The following is a 27,887-nucleotide window of genomic DNA, read 5'->3' as shown; positions in this document are numbered from 1 at the left end:
AGAAACAAACATGGAGAGTGACTTAAGGAACTAATTTTTGCCAATATTTTTAATGCCATTTGACGGAAGAGAAAAAAAATTCAAATGTGTCTCAGAGTTAAGGTCTGGGCCTTCAAAATGCTGATAGCCCTCAGTCCGCCAGTCTACACACCCAGGTACCAAAGTCTTCCTCAACCTTCTTCGCTTGGCTTCTAGCCTAAAAAGGTAAACGCTCGGATTGTTGGTATTTCTTTTTTTCCTGCTTGATCACCACAGAACTACAGTTTCCTGCTGCTTTCTGGACAATGAAACATGAACAAAAATGTAACTTAGTGTATTTAATACTTAACCCCTGTTCATTATCACCCTAGACTGCCTCCCTAATGTTTTAAAGCCTTTAAAACACTTTTTTTTCCTGCAAATCTGTTCAGAGTTCCCTAATTTTAGCTTCATCAAACTTAATACAACAAAATACCTTCAAAAATACAGCATACCTGTAACGTCCATTTACAATGGTTTTTCAGTAGACCTATACTTTTCAAGCATAGGAATATGCTATACCATTGAGAGAAAAAATAACTGTATTTAAATACTTACAAAAAAAAAAAAAAAAAGGAAACAGGAAAGTTTTAAACTTAAATCCAGTTCCCAAAGGGAAGGGGGGCGGGAAAGAAAGAAAAGCAATTCTATGAACGCTGCCTTTATAATGAACAATTGGAAGTTTCACTAGGCTAATTTGACAGAAATTTTCCTCATTTAAACAACATTACAAAAGTCCTGCATTATAAAATAGGGTAGAATAAATCAGTGTAATCAATAAAACTATACAACAATACAAATTACATATCTTCTGAGTGGGCAGTTTATTCTCTCTCTTTGCAGTCATGACTACAACATGCTCACTAAAAACAACTAAAACTGCCCAAACTATTGCTTAGTTTGTTGTTTTTTAAAAAAGGGTGCAATTTTATTGTATATACAACCAATTTACTGGTAATACCTTGGCTTATCGCAAGGTTCTGACAAAATGTTTGTCTAGGCTTTTTCCCTTCACTGTGAAGCACTGAAAGCTGCTATTTTTTCTTTTTTTTTTTTCCTTTTTTCTTTTTTTAGTGCACATATGTCATAATAAAGTAATGCCCAGCTAAGTGCTATAGGGGAAGGCAAAGTATGCTGGCTGGCTATAGGAAGTGACACCATATACTGACAATCACACCGTACAAGAGCGCCAAACGACTATTCAACCACTTATCAGACACATATGAAAATCCAAAATGTTTTATTTTATTTTTTTTTCCTTAAATAGAGATAACCAGTAAACAATTTTCAGAACTTGGAAGTTTAAAAACGTGCATATAAAAATGGGCATTATATACTTTTTATTGAATGTGGATTGACTGCAGTCTGCTAAGAAAAATGGGGTGTGGGAGCTGAAGAAAAAGGAAGTTGTCTTTTTTTTTTTTTTTTTAAGGCTTGCTTGTGAAAGGAACAGTTGTAAAAACAAAATTGCTTGAAGCAGGGTCAGCTTAGTGCTTCACAGTTTGACTGCTTCTCTAAGAGGAGCCCTTCCTGCGCACGTGCATTCAAAAATCACAAAAAAAGTACAAAGACAAACACCTAAAACACACTGCGTCAAGTGCAGCACCGACTTTGGTCAAATAAAAAAAATAAAAGAAAAATTAATAATCGCTAAGCTTTTCTACACGATATAAGCAGGTATTGCATATTTTCATATATCTGGGGGGAAAATAAAGGAAGACTCCAAATAAATTGTAAAATGCAGCAACATCCAAAATACTGATATTCTAAGCATCTACAGATCTCAGAATAGCACTGCCACTGACCACAGAGGACAATAAAGACTACTCCTATCTGCGGAACAACTAACTTTCTATTTAGTTCTAGATGTTGAAACTGACAATGGCTGACATAAAAGTCACATTTACAAAAAGTGTCTCCAAATGCTTGACTAGGGAAAAACCCCTTTCAATAGAGGAGCATGTGCAACAATTCCACAAATAATCGCTATCCAGGGCAAGGCACATTGATATGGAATTTTTGTTTTCGTGCAAATTAAGGAAAAAAAACAAAACAAAACAACATTGTTTGGGGGGAAAGATGAGGAGCAAAGTGTCTTCCCAAGAATTTCAGTTACTTGATTGTATAGGACAGTAGTAGAACCCTTCTGAAGGGCTGAAAAACATAGTTTAAAGGCAAGTGCCTAGAGTAGGGATTACAATATTGTGTCTTAATGCACTCTACTTTATTCTACATTAACTATATAAAAATTAGTTACTAACACTAGAACATGCAGAGACTTTCTCTGATCAGCAGGGCTTGCCAACCAGAACGTATATATATGTATAGTATAGGAAATCTCCTTGAAGTTGCGTGGGAAGCAAAGGGGTGCTTCACTGTCTGGTAGAAAAATCACTTGCACTTTTTTTGTTTTCGTTTTTTGTGTTTTTTTTTTTTTTTTTTTTACATAAGATACAGGACATTTGGGGGTGCAAACTTTTTTTCCCTAACAAGTACCCTTGATCTGAATGGGCACCAGCATTTGTGTCAGTATTGGTTTCATTATTATTATTATTATTATTATTTTCTTTTTTCCCATAGCCCAGTTCAGGGGCACAAAGGTCTTTACAATTTCTGGACAATCTCTGGTACAATGAAGTGTCTGATAACTGATAAATCCTATGTTGCCGGATACATGTAAAATTTTTCGGAATTGGCATAATTCATTATAGTGACTTCTAGCTTATAAAATTAATAGATACCATGATTTCATTTTAGTTATGTGCTTTGATAACAGAAAATAATTAATTAGCATTTAATGTAGTTAACATATTGTGGTAAAAGCACCATTAGACTTGTTTTTTTGTTTTTTTTTTTTTAAATTTTCCTTCAGTTTTTAAAGGGATACAAGTTCAACAATAAAAAACATAAAAAGCAAAAATAGCTCCCCTTTTTCTTGCAAGGCTGTTTTTTACCCCAATAATTTAGAGTCCTGGGGTGGAAGGACTTGAAAAACAAAAATAGAATTTTCAACAATCTCTATCTTACAAAGATATTTAGCTATCCAATGAAATTGCACTTTACTCAATTCAAAATTCGATTGTTTTGATTGATTCCTGTCAGTTTCTGTCAAAACAGACCATCTTCCCCATTTCCATGTGAATTTGTGTGTCATTGTTGAAATTGTTGAAAAAATGTTTTTTTTTTTTTGTTTTTTTTTAATGTAAGTGCAGCATTTCAAAACTTTAAAAAAAAAATGAATAGTAGTAGTAGTTTGCCATTTTCGGAATTGTTCTGCAACGCGAGTGGGTTCACTGTCCTTGAGGGCCATGTTACAGATTGAACTGCTGACTGCTGAACCAAACCAAGCTAAAAGAAAAAAATAAAAAAGGAACATAACTGCATTTCCTTTTTCCAATATGTTACAGAAAAACATTGCCCTTTGACTGTCCCGTAAGTTATATATTGCAGATCTCAGCTACTACAAAAGATTTAGTTCTCCGTGTGCCTCCTGATTGCTCAAGAAGGCTCACACCTGTGTGGGTAAATTCATGAAATACTGTGAAACAGCCAGGCTCTGTAAGGAAAGTGTGTTACAACGGAAGTCAGTGAGCAAGGGCAGATCTCCTCTAGCCACATCACCTAATGCTCACGCTACCACGAAAACACTTCAAATATTACAAAGCCCAACCATTTCCAGCACCATATGAGAAAATTACAACAGTCCCTAAAATAGTTTAAAAAAAAATCCCAAAAGGTTATGGCCTTTGCTGTTTGACCATAATGCTTGCTGTTCCCATGTACAAGTTGATTTGACTCTCCCCTTCCACTGACAGTGAAGTTGTAACCGCGCTGGGTTGAGGATGCGTCCATGTTACAGAGTTGAGAAGGGGTCAGGTGGTCTGTCTGGTGGATGGTGGGACGCTGAGACTTTTATCCCAGGTACCAGGACTGGAAGAGAAAAGAAAAATTGCATTTAGTGGTATAATATAGAAAATAATGTATTTAGACGTTGTCCTTCCAATTGCGAGATCAGGATCTATGTTAGGGTTAAGGGGGGGCAGGATTCACTGGGAAAAGTAAAGGAATGAGAAACAGTAGTCAGTCTTGAGACACAAACTGATCTTACTCCTCTACAATTGAAATTCAGTGTCCTCGTTGGGGTTTTCTAACGTTCTGAGTGCGCCTTACAAAATAAAGTATGTATGTCCACTTGGAATACATATACAGGCTTTATAGTCTGGCGTGGACTGCTAGAGGAGGGCAGGGGACTGGATCATCTTGGTTTGCAGTGAATCCTCAGTGCCGAGAGTACAGTGCCTACAATGGAAGGTTCTCAACAAAGAAGGGCTGACGGGATGAAGAATGGGTGAGGGGAGCGGTTTCATGTGGTAAAGCCTGCTTTGATGCTTTTCACAACATCCTTATTCAATGACATGTAGGCACTGAGGATGTTACTGCTGTATTCTCTTAAGAGGCCCAGATAATTAACAGTAATATAAGAATGACAAACTCCTCCATGAACCCCTATGTTCTTTGCAGCATTATCTACAACAGCCAAGATATGGAAGCAACCCAGGTGCACATGAATAGACAAGTGGATACAAAAGCGGTGGTACATATATGCAATGGAATATTGCTCAGCCATAAAAAGAATGAAATCTTACCACTTGAGACATTGTGGATGGACCTAGAGGGTATTATGCTCAGTGAAATAATTCAGTCAAAGACAATCAAATGATTTCACTTATATGTGCAATCTAAAGAACAAAATAAATGAACAAACAAAATTGAAATAGATTCATAGACACAGAGAATAGACTGGTTGCCAGAAGGGAGGGTGGCAGGGGCACTGGGGGACAAAGCTGAAGGGAGTAAGAAGTACAGATTGGTGTTTACAAAACAGTCACAGGGATGTAAAGTACAGCATAGAGAATACAGCCAATAATATTGTTATAACTATGCTTGGTGACAGATGGGTGCTGGCAATATGGGGTGGGGGGACTTTGTAAAGTATATGACTGTCTAACCACTATGTTGTACACCTGAAACCAATACAAAATAATATTGAAGGTAAATTGTAATTGAAAAAAAGGAAAGAATAGTGATATAAGAATAAGTGGAGGTAAAGTGGAAAAAGTAGGTACCAAGTGTCCTGGGTGGTTTTGGACAAGTCACAGCATCTCTTTTATACTCAGTGTCCTTATATGTGCATGAGGTAGATTTTATGATGTAAAATACTTCTTTCAGCTCAGCATTTCTAAAATGATGTTTTCAAAAATTACATATAATAATCAACATTTCACCCTATTAGCTACCATGATGTGCCAAGGAAAGAACCTTCATTCATGTTTTTGTTCATTCAACATTTATTTAGAACCTTCCATATGCCTGCTGGGCCCAGTTAACATTTCCTTTCATAAATCTTAGGTAGGTAGTGTTGGGCAATGGTCTGGTTATTCCTCAATTTATATGCTGGCATATCTTTCCATATGCTAAACAAAGTGACCAGTTATGGTTTAATATCAGAGTCAGTTTCTTAAGAGAAATAAAAAAGTACATGGCTTTGCCAACTTTTCTCCAGAGATACCCTATCAAACTCACTACACTTATCATTATTCTCAGGAAAATCACCAACTTCTAGCAAAAGTGAATGCTTCTAAAATCTCTGAGTTGACAGTATCAAGAAAGGGTTACATTTGGGTTGACTCAGTCTGATGAAGGCTCATTCATATCCAAGAGATTCAATTAGGTAAGGTAAGGGCTCGTTTGATCCCGGGGATAAGTGGCGAAATGATAGCTACGTGGAGGTTGGTATAAGATTTCCTGGTCACACAAGCCACCTTTGATTTCCAGAGGACTTCAAAAAACCTAAACCTAAACCAAAAAACTACTCATCTTGTGTACTTTCAGATGTTATTCTTTGACCACATGCTTTGAGGAAGACAATAAAGCATCTTGTGTCCTGAAAGGAAATCATCCTGGCTAAGGCACACGGCCTAAATCTAACTGGACAAAAGAAAGAAGAGGAAGAAAGGAAAGAGAAAGGAGGCAAACTCCAAACTGTATTTTTAGTAGGCTCTCTGAAGAGCTGACTCTGATCCACCTTAGAGCTGAGTTCTCTCTTTAACAAAAGTCTCAAACTTTGCCACGAATAACACGTACAATTTTTGTTTTCACACTTTCTAAGTCAGTTGTGAAATTGCGGACTTAAATCTGACACTGCATTAGGAGTTCTTGAAGCAAAGGCCTGGGACCCAGTGAGTCAGCAGGGGGAGCAGTTTTCCATACCACGACTTCTGGACGCAACCTCATCGCACTACAGAAATCTGCAGTGCCTCTGCACTTCCTTAAAGAGCAAAGCGGAAAAAAAAAAGTTTCTTCACACATCTTACTATTCAGTGTGCCTTGCCGACAAGGTTACCCCAGAGCAGCTCTGTAATCCTTCACTGAAATAGGCTTTATTGATTGCTCTGGTCTATTGTTCTCTTTTCAAGTCCCCCAAGTTCAAGTTCATCCTGGTGTTACATCATGTCTGGTTGCTAAGAGCAACCAGACAGACCCAGACGTGACTATCATTAGCAAGAAACCCTCTGCTCTCCTCCCACCAACCTTCCAGTGGCTCTGACGTAGCAGGCCCACTGCAAACACATTGAAGTATTTATTCTGCCTAATTTATGACCTACACAGCAAGTAAGACCCCCACTCCAAAAACCAACACTGTTGTATATTTAATTAATCTGTCTTTCTCTGGCACTTGGGAAAGTTAGACAAAGGACTAATTATTGTGTTTCACTCTTCACACTTTTCTATTTTTGGGGGGGTGTGTGTGAATATTTGCATGGGAAAGAAAACTACAAGGCCCAGCATTGCCCCCCCACCCCCCCTTTTTCTTTTTGCCCTATTGACATTTCATGAAATACTTTAGCTGCTTAAGGGAATTAGAAAAAAATGCGATGTGAATGTTACTCCTTTTGAGTTGGTATTCAGTAACACAAATCAACTCATGACATGTTTAAATTTAAATGCTAACCACACACTCTCAGAGTTACTTTAAAGGTTAGTTTTTAATCAATAGAAGTTGCTGACTCCGGGTTTTTGAGCAGCGCACTGCAGCTCTTGGGCTTTTGTCTAACGTTAAAGCTTTCAAACTTTTTTTTCCCTTGAGATGATTTTAGCAATGATTTGCAGACACAGAAGGCTATTGTGCTCAGACCAGCAACATGTCAATAGAGGAGCGAGTTACCCTGTGGTGGGGTGTCAATATGACTCCTGAAGGCTTGGGTTGGGGGTCTTTAATAACCCGTGAAAAAACCTTAATTAACCCTTTCAGGCCCAAACCAAAACCTATTCTTATACTTTTTCACTCCTGTAGTTTGACCATTAGTACTTTTTCACCATCACACTAATCTTCATGACAATTAACCCAGCTACTTGACAAAGGCTTTCCAGAACAGGAAGCCAGTCAGTTAGGGGAACCACACAGGGAATTTTTGTTTTTTCATGAGGTCTCTCTGACTAAACCATTAATTTGTAGAGATGGCAGGTAAACTGTAATAATAATAAATACTCATCCACTCCACCGAATTTTCTCATGATCAGTTTGCAGCTGAAGACCCTTCCGATTCTGTTACAATGAGTGTGACAGTCACACATTTATAAGCCACTCAATTTCTATAAAATTCCATGATTGGAAAAACCCATTTTTCTCTTGTGATATTTTCTTTTAAAATTCATTATGCAAGCAGTGCGGGTTTCAAAACATTCCTTGAAGAACAATTCTGAACACTTTCTTCTTGGGTCATATAAGAAAAATAAAAATGAAATCTGAGATTGTTAAATTGTTGGGGCTGAGTAGCATATCACTAGCAAAATGTTGCCACATTAAACAAAATTCACTTATGGAGAGTCAAAAAATTGTCTTCAGCCGTTTACTGACATAAGCTTAGGTTTCATATGGTTTCTTCCTTCATACTTTATAGCCCCTTAATCTAACCTACTGTATCCAGATGGACTACAAAGGATTCTCTGTCCCTTATCTGCAGTGAGTTCCAATATTACAATACAATATAGGATGATGTTATCTTGATACATTTACATTAAGGAAGTAAACACAGGGCTTTGATCTATTTTTTCCACAGTAACATTCAGCTACAGTTGCTTTGGAGGTCCATAAATCCACACTCCCACAAAGGCTCTAGTTAAGTAAAATTACTCTGTTACATTCACAATTTCTACAGTTTGGGATGTGCTGGGGTGTGGGGGTGGGGGTGGGTAATTGTCCTCTCTCGGTGTTCAAGGTGAAACATCAAAAGAAATCTGCAGTCCAGGACCAGAGCTCAGCTTTCCTTTTCTCCAGTCAAATGAAGAAGTAATCTCATCAGGTTGAAAAGTGCTGACTAAGGATTTAATAAAGTGCCTGCAGATGTGGCGTCTCTAAGGTATTCAACTCATGTAATGCAAAACAGCTCCACGCTGAATGTGCTTATAAAATTTCATTTAACCATTGCAGCACGACTTTTTTTTTCTCCCCCGTTCTCTAAGGAGTTTTATCACACTTCCCGCCCCTTAATTTACAGCTCCATGAAAGTTTGAATCCCATTCTGCCATGATTCTGGAATACTTTCAGTAGTCAGGTTTTTATGAACCATAAACAAAAATCTATCCTGCTGCACTGAAACAGGAAGCCTGACATGGCAGTAGGTCCCTTTGACAGTGGCCGTCACTCTCCTTTCTTGTGCCACATGGAGAGCAGTTAGGAAACAGAGGCTGTTTCCACACTTTGGTCAGGCTGTTGCTGAGGACCTGGTCGAGGAAGACTCAACTCCTTAGTAACAACAAACACTCGAATAACAACTTTTTAAAAGGCCTGTTATAAACCCTTTTCACTTAGAGGGCCGGATGTATATTTTAGCAAGAAAAGGAAATACAAGTCTGTTTGAGATAGCTATATTTTACTTTAACAAAAAAAAAAAAAAAAAAAAAAAAAAAAAGGAGAGGGCACTGGGGGTGGGGGTGGGGATGGGGATGGGGATGGGGAGGAACGAACAGACTGTGACACAGCAGAATCTGTTTTTCAAATTAAAAAGTTAAACAAAAGACCTTGAGGGCAAAGTTGAACCCTGCGGAAGGAGGTTGTTAATGTGGAATCCAGAACTGGGTGTGACACTTCGCTTTCTTCTCCAGGCAAGGTGGGTTATTTAAGGACATGCACACATAGAAAGGGCCCCCGAGGCCTGTGCTCCCCACTCTCCCAGCAGGCCTGACTCTCCATCAGCCACCGAAAAGTACACTGCCAACCGAATCTGCATGGGTTGTAGTGACCATCTTGACTTCTCTCTTGAGGAGCTGCAATCCAGTTAGTCACCTTTAGCTTCCTGCTCTTGTTTGGATGAGCTCAAGTGTATTCTTTAGTCCAAATGAGTTGTCCTTGGCAAATCAGCCTCAAGCCTGGTAGTCTCCCCTGCCCCCTTCCAATACAACGTAAATGAGTAACTGACCAGGGCCAATGAGTGCGCTTCCAGCTTCTCACATTAGCATGCGACGTTTTGGAGGTTTTTTTTTCCTCTGCTCATTCAACAAGTACTAGGAGCCTGCTGTAAGTTTGGTGCTATGTATGTGATAAACTGGGGACCTTAAGGAGCTGCTGTTTAGAAAGAAGGTGCTGGATTTTGCGCTTCTATATCCTTCATGGTACCAGGTACCCTGCTTTTCTCACAGTAGGATCTTTATAAATTTATGTTGATGGATGAGGCTGAGTATCCAGTATCTGAGGGACCTAGGATTAAGTCCCACTTTTCCATTGACTAGTTGTGTGACTTCAATGATCTGTGTGACCCTGAATCCAGAGGATTGCTGTGAGGACCACTTTGCATTACAGGAGAGGAAAAAGTTTTTTTCTTTTTTACACTGGTTTCTTCTTAAAAAGGTGACATGCTGTACACAGGTGTCAGTTATTGGTATTGCCAGGCACAGGCTTTGATCTCTGCAGTCATTTTTCTTGTCTGATTTTGTTAATTAAAGAAAGCCTGTTTTCAATAATGCTAAACCAAGACTTGTTTATTGTACAGGAAACTATTAAAACATTAATGGGCTGTGATTGGCCAGGTTTACCTTTGTGGCCTTATCTTTTCACCGCTTGTACTCAACACTTGTGCTGTGTTAAACTTCTTCCAGATCCCCCAAAGCCAAATGCCTTCTCCCTGCTGGGCCTTGGCACTGGCTGCACCCCTCTTCTTGGCTTTGTTAACACTTGCTAGCCCTGGCTTTCTCACATTAGCAGTCCCTTCTTCCAAGGGGTCATTCTCTAGGCCTTTTGTCCCAAGATTTACCTCTGTCACAGTCACTGAACTGTAGTTACCTATTTTTCTTCCCAAGAAAACTGACTGTCTTCTTGCATGTGGCATCCCCAGGGTCTTGCCTAGTGGCTGGCACAGTACAGGCACTTAATAAACACTACTGAATAAAGGAAGGAAGGAAGAAACAGCTAGCTGTCTCCAGGGTTCCCAACGCCTGGGGTCAGTTACCCTCACAAGGCCTTTACATGGATGATTTCTAGCACAGCTCTGCCACCTTCACGCTCACACCACATGTCCCTGTCTCCCCAAACGACAAGAGCTCCCCTGAGAGAGACCCAGGTTTCCACAAGCTGCCCCAGGCAATTCTGACTGAAGCGCTGTTGCAACAGGGCCGACTGCGGCCAACTGCGTCAGTAGCATGTGTGATAGTTTTGTAACATGGACTGCTGCCTACTTACTACAAGCACCGAGCACTTGTCCAAACCACCGCTCCCTGGAGAGTGACCGGGTTGCTCCCGGCCAAGACCTCCGTTTGGTTCAAACCTCAAGACGGGAAAACACTAATCTTTTTTACCCAATAAGCCATCCAGCACCTCCAGACCTTGAGAGTACATACACAATCCAATTATTCTGACTGTTGTTCCAAAGTCTGACTCTTTCACTGTATTCCAGCTCGCCCTGGTGTAGGCCTCACCATCCATCAAGTACATTTTTTTTTTTTTTTTTTTGGTCTCCTTTTCTATGTTCATCAAATGTAAACTAAAGACTTCTGAATTAAAAATTGCCCTCTGGCCCACACACACTTGCTCTGCAGACTTACTGGAGGGCTGTACACATAATGGTAAAAGCTAGGACTCTGAAGTTTTAGTTAACAAAATCCCATCATTTCATGAGGACACTGTTATGAACTAGTTGTTAAATGATCCTAGGCAAGTTAGTTAGCATTGCTGAGTCCCCGTTTAGACTTGTTGAAATGGAGGTAACAACTTTATCAGGTTTTGTAGGGATTCAATGAGCTAATGCTTGGAGAGAGGCAAGTTCAGGAAACCAGAAAGCCAGGGTAGGTCGGTTCTCCAACTTTGAAATGTGCATGAGGCCTAAAGTACACGTGTGACCTTAAGGACAGCCAGTTCTCTTGGAAAGTAGTTGCTCCACAGCCACCATTCTCTTATTTAATATAATTTCTTAGTTAAAAGTAGCAGCTACGTCAGTTCCATTTCCCCAGTTGCAAGAGAAAGTTCTTGAGAAAATAAAAATCTGTCTTTAATTGCGGTATTAAAATCAGAGCGGCGAAACCGACCGTACAAAAGGAATTGGCTCGAGCTTATGAAAGGCAGTTGGGCCCTTGGCCCTTGCAAGGCTGAACTGCACGCCTTGGAAGTGGGGTGAGGGGGTGGGGGGCGGGGCGAAGGGAGGGTGTAGTCAAGCAACCAAGTGGGACAGAAACAATCCTATTTTGGTTTTTGTTAGCGAATGGCATACTACATAGATCAGAGACTTCTTATAAAATGCAAACCCCCACTGTACACAAAGCACAGGAAAATGTGAGGAAAAAAGGGAAAAACTAAAAGCAGCTTAGGGTGTGTTAACGCTGCTATTCTGTCAGCTTAAAGAGTATTTTATGCTTGATCAACAGCTCTTTTTTATTGTGCTTTTCTTTCATTCATTCAGGACATCAAAGCGGCCCCACCAGTGTACCTGCCCTTCTGGAGCCGCTTGTGAGGGGTTCTAATGAAGCACGACTCTGGGAGCCGGAGACCCCCGTGGACACGGCAGTTCAAAGGGAATATTTCAACAATGATTACATTTTGTAAATCTTTTTATGAAAGAGACAGCTTATTTCCTGCTTTTTCATGAAAAATAGATTCTATCCATTAAAGTGAGCCCGCGCCACGGAAGCTGCTTGAGATCTGAGGTGCGGTGTAGAGACGAAGGGGACAACGACCCACCGTCTGGGGCTCCTATCTATTTGGCCCTGGCGGCGCGGCCTGATTTTCCGGGTGGCGCCCAGACGGTGCGCTGGCCGGCTTCGCTGCGGAAAAGGCCGTGACGCGGGGCTTCCCAGCCTCGTTTTTTAGCTCAGGCCTTGTGTTTATTATTTGTTCTTTTTATTTTCTTTCTATTTTTGATTCCACAAAGTCCAAACAAATATCAGAAGGTATCAGGTAACCCCTTTTATTGTACAAAAGGTAAGATGAAAGATTTTAGTAACAGATTCATTAAGTGCTGTATTTTAATGCCCTGAAATGGGACAAACCCTTTTCCATATGGGAAGTTAGCCATAAAAAAGCTGGCTCTGGTAGGAAGATACAATACAGGCTTTCTTATTGGCGAATGTCTGCCCCGGGGGCAAAAATAAAAAAGGCAGCCTAGCCCTTTGTAATTTTTGATTTTCAACATTAAAATAATCTTTTCCTTCGTCTTTTTTTCTTTTTCTGTTTTTTTTTTTTTTTTTTTTTGGCAGCAGGGAGAGTTGAGGGGAGTAGGGAAGGAATCCTGGGAAGCTATGAAATGAAAAAAAAAAAAAAGTATGTTTTCTACACATCAGATTCCAATTTTAATTAAATGCCCCTTGCCTAACAAGTGCGCACAGTCACACTTGGGGCTGGCCCGACGGTGGGCCAAGGAGGTAAACTTTCTTGTTTAAAAAGAAAGGCGTGGGAGTGGAGGCTGGAGCTCAGCAAAGCGTGGCCACATTATAATAATCATTCCACCAGCGGCTTCCCCTCTCCTGCTCTTCCCCTAAAGCTGAAAAGCTCTTTCCAAACATGACTCAGGTTCACAGAAAATCTATCATGTAGATTTAAAATGTTCAGATTGTACAGAGGTAGATAGAGTCAAGTAAGGGGAAAAGTAATATTAAAGTGAAAAGTCCAGTTATTTCAGAAATTCTCCCAGAGATATTCTGCAATAGAACGACAGGAGATCTGGGACTCTGATAGAAATGGACTCCCAGGCGCACCTTTTCAGCCAAAGAGCCCTTTAGGCATTGGATGGCATTTGCCACCTTTGGACATCTGCACCCCAGCTGGCGCCTCCTTGCCCGGCCCTGAGCACAGGTCTCTTTTCCCCTTACCCTTTTAATCCTCCCTCGGTTTGCTGTCGGGGGTCCTTCCTCCTGTCCCTTCCAGTCCCATTTCCTGCCTCCTCCCGCCCCTCAGGCCGGTCTCCCCTCCCACCTGTGTCTGAGCCACCCTCAGGAATTAAGGCTGACCCCTGCTCTCTCACAAACCAACAGTCCTTCCTCCTCCATTCATCGATTAAGAAGGGAAGGGAAGGACGCACTCAACTGCAACCAGGACCAGCCTGCTCAGCTGCTGGGATGGAAAGCTTCCGTCCTGGGCCAAAGAAATGAGGCAGAATGTGGACAGAATGTGAAGGAAGTTACAGCATAGTAGTTTTCAGTTTCACGAGAAGAGAGTAGAGTGGGACTCTACTCTCAGCTCAGCACTGGCTGTGAGTGAAGGCCCTGGTTCAAGTCCCAGATCAATCACTGGCTGCTGGGGGACTTGGGCACCCCACGAGGCCACTCTGATGCATACTACAAAGACTCCATGTCTTATGTTTTCCTCACCTGCCAGGAGCACCTGCTTTTTTTTTTTATTTTACTGGTTCCAGGAATCATCTTTTCCTCGTTCCCAGTGTAGACATGATATTGGCAGGGGTAAAACTGTTCACCTCCCTCCCTGAGGTGAGAGTGAGCTTGACCATGGAACAAGTCAGACCTTGCGTCTAGTCCATGCCACTTACGGGACCAGTGGACTTAGCTTCAAAACAGGCCTTGGGACACCAGTTATCACAGTATTTGGGGGAGGAAATCAATATAAAAAGACAAAAAGGGCAGCATTCAGGCGACCTAGATGGCACTGGATGGGGTCAGGGCTCATCTAAGCCAACTACCCTGGAAAAATGGGACGACTTCGCTGAGCCCTGTCAAAACTCGCCATGACATCCCCCAAAGCACAAACCAGGGATCAGTGAACAAGGCTTTTCTCCTCCTTCTGAAAATGTGGTAGGATTTAAGGTTTTATGGCAACAAAACTTGTCTTTGTTAAGATGTGACTCGCAAAACAAACTCACATGTGGGAGTTGGCAGTTTCAAATGACAGTACTTTTAGTTTTTTAATGCTGAAATAGAAAAAGCTTTTTATGTTCAGATTTATTTCCTTCTAAATTTATAGATTAAATTTACAATTAGATTCTTCCTGAATATTTCCAAGGGAGGTGAGTGGGAAGCTTTTTGGTGGGGCCAGGATGGGGAGTTGTATGGAGGTGACGATCCCACAGCATGAACAGTCTATGTGGTGCGTCGGATCAATGATTTGGATGTGTACATAATACATGTGATTGGTAGAGCTACTTGGTTTCCCTGTCAGGAATTCATGCTTCTTGGACAGAGGTAATATCATTCTAACACAGAAAATGTAATTCATTTTTACCTTTATAGTAATGATGTTAGAGATGGTGAAGATCTTATAAGCAAAGATTACTGAAAACAGATATAAGAATATGTTTTATAAAATCAAGCATGCAAAGAAAATCAATTACTTTGTTCTTGGATAAATTCCGCTTGGTAGTGCTCTCCTGGTAACTTAGATTTAAGAACAAACTCAGAACTCATATACACAGTGCTAATTTGGAACAGTTACACACTTTTATTATTATATTTTATTTCTTTTAAGTATATTTTGATTATGCTGTTACAGTTGTCCCAATTTGCTTTTACCTTTGCCCACCTCCTCCCGGTACCTCCAATCCCTCTGGCTATCACTCCCTGCTTAGTTCATGTCCATGGGTCATGCATATAAGTTCTTTAGCTTCACCTTTTCCTATACTATTTTAACATCCTCATCTATTTTGTTCCTACTAATTAAGTTTTTTAATCCCTGCAGCATTTCCCCATTTCTCCCTCTACCCCTTCCCAGCTGATAACCCTGCAAATGATCCCCATACCTATGAATCTGTTTCTGTTCTGGTTGTTTAGTTTGTTTTTATTTTTTAGATTTGGTTGTTGATAGTTGTGAGTTTGTTGTCATTTTCATGTCCATAGTTTTGATCATCTTCTTTTTCTTAAATAAGTCCCTTTAACATTTCATGTAATAATGGCTTGGTGATGATGAACTCCTTTAGCTTTACCTTGTCTGGGAAGCTCTTTAACTGCCCTTCCATTCTAAATGATGCTTTGCTGGATAATCTTGGTTGTAGGTCCCTGCTTTTCATTACTTTGAATACTTCTTGTCAGCCCCTTCTTGCCTGCAGAGTTTCTTTTGAGAAGTCAGCTGATAGTCTTATGGGAACTCCTTTGTAGGTAACTCTCTGCTTTTCTCTTGCTGCTTCTAAGGTTCTCTCTTTATTTTTAGCCTTTTAATTATGATGTGTCTTGGTGTGGCCTTCTTTGGGTCCAACATATTTTGGACTCTCTGTGCTTCCTGGACTTATATGTCTATTTCTGTCACCAAATTAAGGGAAGTTTTCTTTCATTATTTTTTCAAATAAGTTTTTAATTTCTGTTCTTCCTCTTCTCCTTCATCCTATGATTCAGATGTTGGTATGTTTAAAGTTGTTCCAGAGTTTCCTAAGCCTCTCCTCATTTTTTTCAATTATTGTTTCTGCTTTCTATTCCAGGAGAATGCTTATTTCTTCCTTTTGTTCCAAATAGTTGATCTGAATCCTGGCTTCCTTCCCATCACTGTTGGTTCCCTGTATATTTTTCTTTATTCTACTTTATATAACTTGCACTTCTTCCTTTATTTTTGTGGCTATACGTAATCATTTCTCTGAACATCCTGATCACCAGTGTTTTGAACTCTGCATCTGATAGGCTGGCTATCTCCTTTTCATTTAGTTCTTTTTCTGGGGTTTTGTTCTGTTCTTTCATTTGGGCCATATTTCTTTGCCTTCTCAATCTGGCAGTCTCCCTGTGTTTTTTTCTGTGTGCCCTTCATGTGGGCTGAGTACACACTCCTCTTGTAGTTGAGCCTTGGTTGCTATTAGCAGATCAATGGGAGGGATTTACCCAGGCCAGTCAGCTGCAGTGAATGGTTGTGACCACTGACCACCAACTTCTGCCCTCTGTGGAGGATCAGCTGTGCAGGGGCAGGGTGGTGGTGGTCCATTGTGGTCTGTAGCTGTCCACTGGGTGTGTTGGCCCTGGGGTTTCCCAGGTGGTGCAGGCCAAGGTTAACCCCCACCTGTGTTTTGCCCCAAGCACCCTGCCTGAACTGTAAAGCAATCTGAGATGGCTGCTGCTTGTGCTGGGCTTGGAGATTCCCAGGTGAAGACAAGCTGTGACTCTAAGCTGTCTGTTGGTAGGACCAGACCTGGTACTCACTGAGGCTAGCTGTTCCTTGTTTGAGAGGATTTAGGAAGTTGTGAGCATGAGCCAGGACCAGTCATTCATATGCAAAAGAAGCTTAGGTGGGCCCATATCTCTGGGGATCTCTAAGGCATGTCAGACAGAGTTAGCCAGGTTGATGGAGTCTTGGATAAGGCATCAGCTTGCCAGCTCTGTCAGAGGAGGGCTTCAAAAAGAGACAATGGCCTCTGCTTGCCTTGATGCCAGGCACTTCAGTTCCTCCCTGTATACCACTGAAGCCTTTCAAGCTGCTCCCCCAGTGCTGGGCCTCAAAGGGAGTGAATCTGAGTAGTTGAGTCCATGTGTGGGTTCTTTAAGAGGAACTGCTTGGGGCTCCAGCAGTTTCTTCCACCATCTCAATCCCTGCTGGTTTTTTGCAGCCAGAAGTTGTGGGAACTTTCCTTCCTGGAACTGGAACCCTGGGCTGGGGGGCCTGGTGTGGAGCTGGGACTCCTTCCTCCCAAGATAGCCCCCCTGAATTTTTGTCCACCTCATGTGGGTGAGAGACCAGCCTGTTCCGCCTCTGCTCCCCTCCTATCCATCTCGATGGATCTGGTTTCTTTAACTCAATAGTTGTCAGACTTCTATTCAACTCAATTTCTGGTGGTTTGGGCTGATGGTTGTTCTATATTTTAGTTGTAATTTTGATGTGGTTGTCCAAAGAGGTGAGCCATGTCTGCCTACGCCACCATCTTGACCAGATCTCCAGTTTTATATTTTAATAAAACTAATTACAGGCTGGATGACTGTTATCTGTTCATTGGTTCTTTAAATATCCTTTTCTCTTAAGTCACCCTATGCACAGGAGATCCTGGTGGTAAGATCAAATGAAACATATTAACATTCATTCTGATTCTGCAGTCACAAAAATCTTGCAGGTTGCCACCTCGTGCTATCCTCAAGGCAGTTCAGTTAAAAACATAGTTGAAGGTTTTTCTTCCTTTTAAAGAAATGAATTATTTGAGCTAAAATATGGCTTCCTGTTCTACTGCATCAGCCTTTCCATGTTGTTATCCAGGAACACGCTTACAAGTTCAAGTTCAGGTTTAAACTAAATAAAATACTCCTTAGGAGTTTATAACTGAGCCTCATTTACATGTGCTCCTTCTGAACTCTGCCGGCCTCAGTATGCTAGTTTCCAAGGCTTGGGGAAGGAATGTTTTACAGTTGGAATTGGTACTGCTTTCTCAGGCTCCAACTCAGAGGCTGGGCATCACCAAGCTTTCGTTAGTATTAAACATTTTCTCAGATCTACTGTAAAGCCAAAGAAAGAGAGAAGGAGAGACAAGGCAGGGCCAAGAGAGCTGCATCTTTATGATTTTCCCTATAAGGCTTCAGAGTTAACATTCCAGTTAAAAAGAGAGTAACAGATTCTAGATGTATATTCTAGAATTACACAGCCATGACTTCAAATTTCTTTGGAATCATTTTCAGCTCTTTGTGAGAATGGTCACTGCATATTTATTCTCTTTAAATGTAAAAACTAGAGTTTGCTTACACTGTCTTTCTGCCTTGAAAATTCACTTAAAAAGTGCTATGAAGATAAATGTCCCTAACTCAAAAGGGATCTCATATTTTGTTTATGAAAAAACCTAAGGAATTTTTGAAGTCAGAAAGACCCCAGGGATTTTCCAGCCAATAAAGGCAACTACAGAGGAAGAGCTGAAGTAGGGATTCTGAGATGCTCAGTGGGAACCAGTCTGTTGAGAGCTGATTTCCTGGTTAAGACTCAATCCCCCCGTTAAGCAAGGGTCCAGGAGTTTGGAGAAAGTAGCAATGGTCTTTTTGGACAGAAATGGAAAGAAATCTGGAGAAACATACCATGGACTCTGCCGCTCAACTGCTCTCTAGTTTATCAAGCAAGAACGCAGGCACAGCAGTAATGAACAAATGGTGTAACACCTGAGAGTTACTTTATAGCATCTCCTTACACTGGAGACATTCTTTCCTGATAGCTGAGCATCCCCAGCAAAACTGCAGCTTGTAGCATTTTCAAGTACTTCAGGTTTAGCTGCTGCATCCCTGTGAAGCGTATGTGATTAGTCACATAAACAGTGTGAAAGTAAGCTCTGCTGTAGGGTGTCAGAGAACTTCCTGGCTCCGGGTGGATGGACTGAATCCATGGTGAATCTGGGTCTCAGTTTGTGTCTCTGATAAGAAGGGATTAAGACCACCTTCCTAGCATGGTGGTTCTGAGGATGAAATGAAGAAATATAGGGAAGTGTTTTTTTCTCTTTACTAGAATACTGATGCTTTTTTCCCCCCTTCTTTTTCTGATATGGGGAAGACAGAAACCTTATCTTTATATGCTCACTGTGGCCCTTCCTGGCTCAGTTCACTAGTGGGCAGTCACTTTTCTTGGATAAATACAATCATAGTATGAGTATGCTGGCTATATATTTTTTTGTTTGACCCCCTGAACTTAGCCGAGCTCAAATACTAAAAAATATTAAGGTTTTTCTAAAACCAATTTAAATGTGAATCTGCTTCCAAATAAAACCCTTTGCTATGGAAATAGAAAGTTTCTTTTATTGGGTAGAGACATGAATAAAAGTAAAATTCATTCAGATGATATTCTGTAGAAATAAATGGTAAAATTAGTCTTTTTTTAAGGCAGTTTACTATTGGTGATTGAGTGAAATCAGGGCTCACAAGCCTAAGAGTGTCTCAGCTTTGGGGGTGGAAATGATTGGCCAATTTGCAGAAAGCTGATAATTTGCATATGAGATGGTCTCTACCAAACAATTGGTCCCTCAACCTCCAGTTACTGAGAATCATGTTTTCCTTCTTTTGTCCAGTTTTTGTTTCTCTTCTTTCTTTTTCATAAATACCTATCTCATCTTGACTCATTCCCACAGTCTTTCGGACCTCTGCTGCTAAATGTTGCTATAGGAAACAAACAGAACAGCCAGTGTTAGTTTGTTGGTTTTTGTTGTGGTTGTTTGTTTTTGTATTTGTTTTTTAAGCAACTCTGGCAAAATGGTGGATGGGAGAAATTTGAAACTCAAATGGTTTGCAGATTTTCCCAAAGACTTAACTTACCCTTGTGCATCTTAATTATTTTGAAGATCAAATAATTTGATAATTGCCTGGATAGTTCAAAAAGCTTTATATTCATTAACGTGTGGGTAGGTAAATGCAGACCTAATGTTATTATCTCCTCTCTCCTGCTCCATTAGTTACTCAGCGGTTGCAATCCCTCAGTAAAGGGTGCAAAGGGAAAGTCCAGATTTGACAGCTGACCTCAAGGCTGGGGAACGTTAGTGAATTCCATAAGGAGTGTCATTGAGCAGTTCTTGGTTTACAAAGGTCATTGTGATGCAAGGCCCAGGGGAAGAACCAAGCAAATACTCTTCCTGGAAGATGGCTGGGGTGGGAGAAAGGGGAAGAATGATGTTATTAGAGGGTGAGGTGAAGAGAATTTGGTACATCTTTAGAGTTTGACAGGAAAAAATATTTGGGGAGAGGCCAGCTGAGAGATCCAGCGTGGCCCTAACAGAATGGTAATGATGTAACAACTAGCAACATTCAGAGCTATCCAGACACCAGAGAGAACAACTGGCAGATACTAAAATCACTGTAAGATGTGATATTATATCTCTCGCTGCTTCATTATCCCTGTATTTCATAATATTTGTCTAGAAAGGCACACAAAGCCTATCAGGTTAAATTAATCTCAATAATCAATTTTAGTTTTATTCTAATTAAACAATTTCAATTTAATTAATGCGAGCACAGAAATTAGTCAAAATTACAAATGTAAATGTTGAACTTTAAATCAAAGGTCCTCCCTACTCCCTGACTCCAGCAGAAGCACTTTAAAGTGTTTGCCTGTGAAAGTAGATGGGAATTTTAACCTTTATCTGCATTGGGAAGGACAGAAGTTAGAAAAAATGTGCAACTGAAAGCTACCTAGGAGCACAGGCAGAAGCCCAGGTTGAATACCTACCCACGTGCACATATGCACAATACTGCACGGCGGTCTAGGAAGATACATTCTGTGAGGTTAACTTTTGAAGAACATGCTTTTGTTTCTCAGGATTCCAATGCACTTGGGTCAGTCTAATGGACATTAGGTTTTTATAAAACATCTTTGCAAAATAGGAGCCATGCACCCATTTCCTAAGCCACATATTAAACTAACAGTCCCTTCGCTCCCTGATGTCTGATAGCCTGCATCTCACTCCTGCTCAGCCTTTCATCAGCTGTGTGGCCTCACAGGTTGTTTCCCTGCCCTGGGCTTCCACCCTCTTGTTTGGAGGTGCTGCTTTATACAAATGACACACACTTTCTCTCAAAATGAAAAATGATACACACTTTCTCTCAGAATGAAAAACGATGGGGTCTGGAGTGGATAATCTTTAAAGAAATGAACAGCTTGAGTATTTGGTATTTTTATAACTTCGAAAAATACTGGCATCCTAAATTGGATTTGAAAATGGTATGGGGTATATGTGTCTGAGTCACCCTATAAGGACATTTAAATAACTATCTTATCTCTTAATACAAATCCGAAGTAGATGGACTCCAGAGCTGCAAAAACTTGAGGGAGAACGGGAAAATGGTATTTTTTCATAAAACTATAAAAGTTGGGGGAGTATAAAATAGAAAAAGCTAAAATAAAGAGATGCATGCTCATTTTTTTTTTTTTTTTTTGTATTTAGAAAACTTGGATTGGTGAATCACACTTAGTCACAGGTCTGTAGTGTCACAGATTCTTAGTTTTAGAAGAGTGTTATAGGCAGCGTAAGCTTCTATGTTATCACTTTTATCCATAAAATAGCCATGGATTCTTTTCCCACTAGAAGCCTTCATCTATGGTCCTCCATCTTGACTTGTTCACAATTGTATGTGAGAACTGATAGCAATTAATCCACTATAGCTGTTTGGGGACATTATAGGAGAACAGCAGAGTAATTTAACAATATAGTTAATTAGTGTAATAATCATCATTAAATTTAGTAATGATAGTGGGACTCCCCTTACCTTGGTTAATGACCATGGACAATTCATTTCTTGACTGCCAGTGGTAGAAATGGTTTTTGAAATATTAACTTCTGCCCCATGGGAATGACACTTAGCCCATCACATTTAATTTTTGACCTTCACTGAACAGTATGATCCTAATTCCTTGATTTTATAATCTTAACTAGGAAACATTAAAATATGGATTGACTCCAGTTGGCTGGAATCTTTATGTTCTTTTCACTAAAAAAGCTATAAATCCAATGGTTGACCTTTTATTTCCAGGTCACAAGTGACACCCGCTCGCTTCTGTCTGTTCACAGAGGATTTATGTTAGGGTCTACAGATATAAGCCATGGAAGCTGAACTTTAATGAAATGTCTCTCAAAGATGTGCATTAACCAAAAAATTCCCACAAAAAATTAGTGGATGGCCTTTTAAAAACAGTTATTATATCTTCAGGTTCATCGCTAGCCTCAACTAAATCTATTTTTCACTTGTAGTGTGTCCCTTTTAATAGTATTATTTTTCTAAGTCTACAAATGAGGCTTGTTTGGAATGATACTAGTACCTTAGTTCCCAATTTAGATTTCTCAACGGAAAGATTTCTGAAGTGTTCTCTTTGCCACCACCACAATTTATCTATCTCCAGCTAAGAAATGTTCCATGTCCTTTTCCACAAAATCAATTGTATTGATGGGAGGCGTTCTGTGTTGTCAATCAGGGAAATGTGATTTGATGGGACCCCAAAGCAGTGAGACGAGGAACAGAATATCAAACCCGCTCAGGTCCATACCATCTGAGTGAGATCAATGCTTCCCATAATACGCTTCCTGTCATGTAGCACCTAACTGTCACAATTAATAATGTAGAAGGAGCTGATTAACTTAAGTAAAGTGCTCTCTGCTGTGTAAACACATAAAGATCTATGAGGTAAAAAAGGGGAGGGGGCAGGAAAGAAGAAAACATCATTTTTATTTTTCATGTGGACACGTTCTCACTTTCCATTCTTCTCTTGTAACAATTACTGTACCAGCCACTCTGACAGAGTCAATAAATCGATCTGGATCTTGATGCAGCAGCGAAGCAGACTGATCTGATATACCATTATCTGCAAAGGAGAGTGGGGGTGGGGTGTACTTGGGTGGCGGAGGGCAAAGGGGAGAAGTCAACAAAGGCACTTTGCTTGCCATAGGTCATTCATACTCTATCTGGAGCCTCTCTAAGAGAAAGATGCATACATGGCCGTGTGTGCGTGCACATACGTGCCTGTATGTGTGCATGTACGTGCCTATATGTGTGTGGGTATGCTGCAAAGGGATCAATAAAAGGAAACCTTCAACTTGGCTAAAGGATGCAGCCTAAGTAATACTGTATGCACCACTTATTTTAAGTCCCTGTGGTATTTCAGTCACTCACACCAATCTGCAATTCAATGAGGATCACCACCCCATTAGAACTAATCATGTCAGCTGTGTATCTGACAAAATAAACATTCAGAAACTGTGCTCCTAGGTTCATAACTTGTTTTTGCACTGGGATTTTTTTTCTTCTCTCCCTCATTCAGCATCAAGTTTAATAGTTTTTTAATAAGAAATCATAACATACATAGAAACTCTCCGTATGCATTCCTCACCGTAATTTTTCTCACAACCAGATACTGCAGCTGTTAGCGGAGCTTTAACTTGCTCCTTGGGAGTATGCTAAGTATGTTCTTAATAAATAAATATCACTCCACTGGCTAATGAGAGAATTAATGGCACAACTTATGGAAAACAAACGAGGGAAGATGTGGGGAGAGGAGACTCAGCTCAGGGGGAAAATTACCAGATCACCTCTGGGGTTCTTGCCATATTAACATTTCTGCCTTTCTACTGGCAATCACATGTCCATGGTCCTAAACGTGAGTGAGATGCATCCTGCCTTACCTCTGGGGCTTACAGACGTTCAATTCTAAGGGGTAAAAGGCAGCAAAGCAGCAGTATGCACCAGCTTTCCATGAGCCAGGGTAGGGTGTTGAGGGTTCTACATGCTAACCATGCTGAATTTTCATAAAACTCTAACTGGAATGTAGAAATTAATTTATAATTTTATAACTGTGACATCTAAGGATCAGAAAGGCTAAAACTTGCCCCAATGTACTAGTCTGCTCTGGTTGCCAAAACAAAACACTATACCCTGGGTGGCTTAAATAGCAAAAAATTATTTTCCCACAGTTCCAGAGGCTAGAAAGTCCAGAGTCAAGATTCCAGCTGATTTGGAACCTAAGGGTCCTCTTCCTGGCTTGCAGATGGCTGCCTTCTCCCTGAGTCCTCACAAGGTGGAGAGCAGGCTTTCCGGTATCTCTTCTTATAAAGGCACCGATCCCATCATGAGGCCCTGCCCTCATCTAAACTTAATTACCTTCCAAAGGCCTCATCTCCAAATACCATCACATTGAGGATTAGGGTTTCAACATGTGAATTTGGTAGAAGTGATGGGGGAGGGGGACAGTCATGATCTTAGATAAATGAAAAGGGTCTGTCTGGCTCCAAAACTTCTGTTCTCTCCTCTGCATTATATTGCCCAGGAGAGGTGGATACCTCATGACTACAGGTCTTAAGGCTACTACTGCCTGTAAAATCCTGTGCCTAATTAGTGTTAAACCAAGCCAGGTTATGATTTCTTCATATATAGAGACCCCACTGAGCCCTTCACCTGCTCCCCATTCCCACAGAGTGAAGTGCAAATGCCATACCATTGTAAAAAGGTATACATTCATGACTAACCTGTGTCTAACGTGGCCTCATTACTCAACATCCTCTGTCACTTACTTGTACTAAAAGACATACCAAACAGAGTAGAGTTCTCCAAGCACATGCTGTTATTTCTTTGCATGTGCTGTTCCCCTCTCCTGGGATGGCATGTTCACCCACCCAGCATGTTTGTCACCTTCAAAATCAGCTCCTGTGTCATCTCCTCTAGAAATCTTCCATGACTCCCCTGCTTCTCTCTAGAATTATTCACTCACTCTCTGTACACACTTCAGTTTTTTCACTTATCCTACTTATTGTAATTTACTTTTCTCCCTAGAAGTCTGTAAGCAGTGTATGGCAAGGATTGGATCATATGTACTGACAGTCCCCCTCCTAGCCTAATGTGGTGCCAGGAATATAGCAGGTGCTCAGTAAATTCTAGTTTCTTTTTCCTCCCTCAGATCAAGTATGTAGCTGATGGGTCAGAGAGATGAGCCAAGAATCCAGGTATTTTGATTCCTAGTCCAGCGTTTCTCTTCCTCTACCAAGATGCACAAGTCCCTACTATGGTGAGTCCCCTTACTGGACCTTGTATTGTCCCCCTGCCCCAAACTCCCTAAACATACACAGCCAGGAATCCATGGAAGGCGGACTTGCTTGAGACGGGCAGAAGCTGTGTGTCATGGGGGCTGGCCTTAAGTTTCCATCAACTACTCAAGGCAGCAGGAGATGCGGCATATCCAGCCTTGGAAGGCAGCACTGGGCACTTTTCACATGGTTAAGGTAGTGCTGCAAGGCCAGAGGCTGCCCTGTGCTGGGGACATGGGTGCCCGGGCTGTAGCTCCATTATCCCAACACATTCCAGCTGGGGGTGGTGGTGGTGGTGAGGAACTTGGGGGCCAGGACACCCTGTCCTAATCCAGTGAGCCCAGTGTCCCATATCTAACACCGGGGTCCAGCTTATCACAAGCCCATGTGATTTATTAGCTAATGTGTAAAGCATTTGCAAAGTAAAAAGCCAATTAGAAGTGCTAAGTTATTTCATCTCTGTTGTAAAGAAAGCAATGTGAAACCTAAGGAAAAATTCTCATGCAAATATTCTAGGGAGGCTTGTATTGTGGAACATAACTCAATGAATAGGCTCCATTGAAAGGATAGATCCCCCCAAAAGAGAGGTCACTGATAAAAAAATGTGCCTTCATCCTCGATAAACAAACAGGAAGGCAAACAAGGGGGTGTGAGAAAAGTGGATGGGAAGCAACATTGAGAAATCATGTGAGATCTCTGAAAGTCTCTCATTAAACAATAGGCTCCAGCCTTGAAACTGTGCTAGTGGAACCTTCAAGGCCTTAGACTCATTAGAAGGCCTGGGAAAGCCTGTGCTCGAAAGTACCCTCTCCTACCTAATGTGACCGGTCCTTGGTCAGAATGCAAAAATATGTGGGAAAGCAAATTCCGCAAGCACGGGGTTTTCGCAGGCAGGCAGTCCATGGAAAAGTGGGAAACCACCTGTCTGGCCTTCTCTCCTCCGAGTTCACATAGCAGGGCCAGTCAACTCCTTTTCCTCTTCTCTAAACTCTGTTGACTCCAGCCCAGCAACACCAGGCTCTTTTCTTTTGCAAAGGAAGCACCTGGTTCCAAGTCATAAAAGAGAAGCCCAGAACCTGTTGCTGACTGTTTGGTAAGCACCTGGGAGGGCACGCGGAGGGCACCGTTTCACAGGATTCCCCTGCAGTTACAAAGGCGCATGCCCTCCAACTGAGCCTTTTCAGAGGCCTAGTTTACCAGGAGAACACTGACCCAGCCCCATGGGAGCCTGTCTGCGAAAAACTCCAGTACTTCTGCCCAAGGGCTGGACTTAAAACAGACAGCTGAAGTGAGATGGTCATTGCAACACTTATACACACACATAGCATATTGTGTCTCCTAGCGGTGCAGAGGGTGAATGTGGAGGTAAGGTTTTATAAAGAGACAAGCAACAAGAGATAAAAGGAGTCAGTATAACAACAGGAGTTGAAAAGTGCATGAAACCAATTAGGAAATGGGAAGCAAAGGGGTTATGGAAGATATGGTTAACAGCCTTCCCACTACCCGCTGCCCCTTCTTTCTTAGGGCAGTTATGTTTAGGGAGCACATCTGAGTGACCAGTGTTATGCAATGAGACCTAAATAGAAATTTACTAACAGGAACAAGGAAAGAGCATGGCAGGGCCTTTGTTCCCTGAGAGAGGAATAATGGGGAATGATATGGGTATGATGTCTGGAGCTGCAGCAGCCATCTGTCAGTCAGAGGCATCAAGCATGTGGCTGCTAAGGTTGGTAGACCAGAATGTTAGAAAGAGCATGGGCTCCGGCTGGCATCACGTAGCAGCTGAAACACTGCCAACAACCACTTACTGACAGATTTATTACGTGAAAAAAATAACCCTGATTGGCTTAAGCCACACTTAATTAACTCTTCTTCTATAGGCAGATACTATTATTGCTTTCATTTCATAGATGAGGAAAATGAATTTTAAAGGTAACATGTCCAAGATCACTCATAAATGGCACAGCCAAAATGTGAAAACAGGCCTTCCAACTCTTTAACTCTTGACATTTTCCTTGTTCCCCTACAGAACTTAGATCATGAATAACAAGTACATTTCCCTTAGTATCCTCAAACTTCCACTGATCAGAAATATCATTATCAAAACCCATCTAAGGACTGGACATTTTGAAGGCGTATCTGCAGTTGATACTATGGTTTTCTGACTTAATTGTGAAGCTATTATCAAACTCTGATCTAATTCTTTTTGGCTCTCTATACCAATTTACAGCTTCTTTTTCAACCTTTCTCCCAACTTCATTTTCTGTCCCACTTTTCCCAGTATCCCAAGGGCTAATTTAATGGATACCAGATTTTTAGTCTCTTCCCTTCTTCCTCCACGAAATCTAAAATCTTCTGTAAAATCTCTCTCTTATCTTCCACTTCTCCATTGCCACCAGTCTCATTTTAACATAGCCATAGACTACTTAACAACTGGGAGAAATAGGAAATGCATCTTTAGGTGATTTTGCCACCATGTGACCATTATAGTGTAAGCCAACACAAACCTACATGATATAGCACAGCTAACCTACTACATACCTAGGCTATATGGCACACCACCACTGTACATGCTGTTGTTGTTGACCGAAACATCATCATTCGGCACATGGCTATACCAGAAAAGCAAGCAAGAAGAAGCCAGTATTTACTGAGCACCTATTGTGTGCCAGATCCCATGTGGGGACCTTAATTCTTTCGACAATCACCAATTTGCTTCAGCTAAGAAGCTTCCCCAAGTCTTTTTGGAGCAAGGACAGAAAAAAAAAAAAAAAAAAAAAAAAAAAAAAAGGCTCAAACCCAACTAAAATGTGGTTAAAAGATTATAGGATTACTGAAGTATAAGAACTGAGAGAAAAAGAAGTCCCAAACCCAGAACTGATGCTCTAACTTTGTCCAGAAGTAAAGTTGGTGGCTGAGGACATCTAAAACAGGCTGCCAAATGAAAAC

General features: G+C 41.0%; 1 protein-coding gene across 2 annotated transcripts in view; it reads right to left on the bottom strand.

Moving 5' to 3' along the window:
- Positions 1-921: 921 nt before the first annotated feature.
- NFIA (nuclear factor I A) overlaps positions 922-27,887 on the bottom strand; it is a 362,734-nt gene continuing 335,768 nt past the window's right edge. Inside the window, exon 10 of one of the 2 annotated variants that reach the window (XM_090269546.1) lies at positions 922-3,948. In XM_090269546.1, the coding sequence (XP_090125672.1) occupies positions 3,872-3,948 (77 nt within the window). In that variant the 3' untranslated portion in view covers positions 922-3,871. The remainder of the gene's footprint in view (positions 3,949-27,887) is intronic. The other variant, XM_090269545.1, reaches the window with a different exon arrangement.

This window comes from Furipterus horrens, unplaced genomic scaffold (assembly GCF_987537825.1).
Source record: "Furipterus horrens unplaced genomic scaffold, mFurHor1.1.pri manual_scaffold_3, whole genome shotgun sequence".
NCBI classification, from domain to species: Eukaryota; Metazoa; Chordata; class Mammalia; order Chiroptera; family Furipteridae; genus Furipterus; species Furipterus horrens.
Note: the sequence above shows the minus strand (reverse complement) of the source record. Positions and strands in the feature narration are given on the sequence as shown.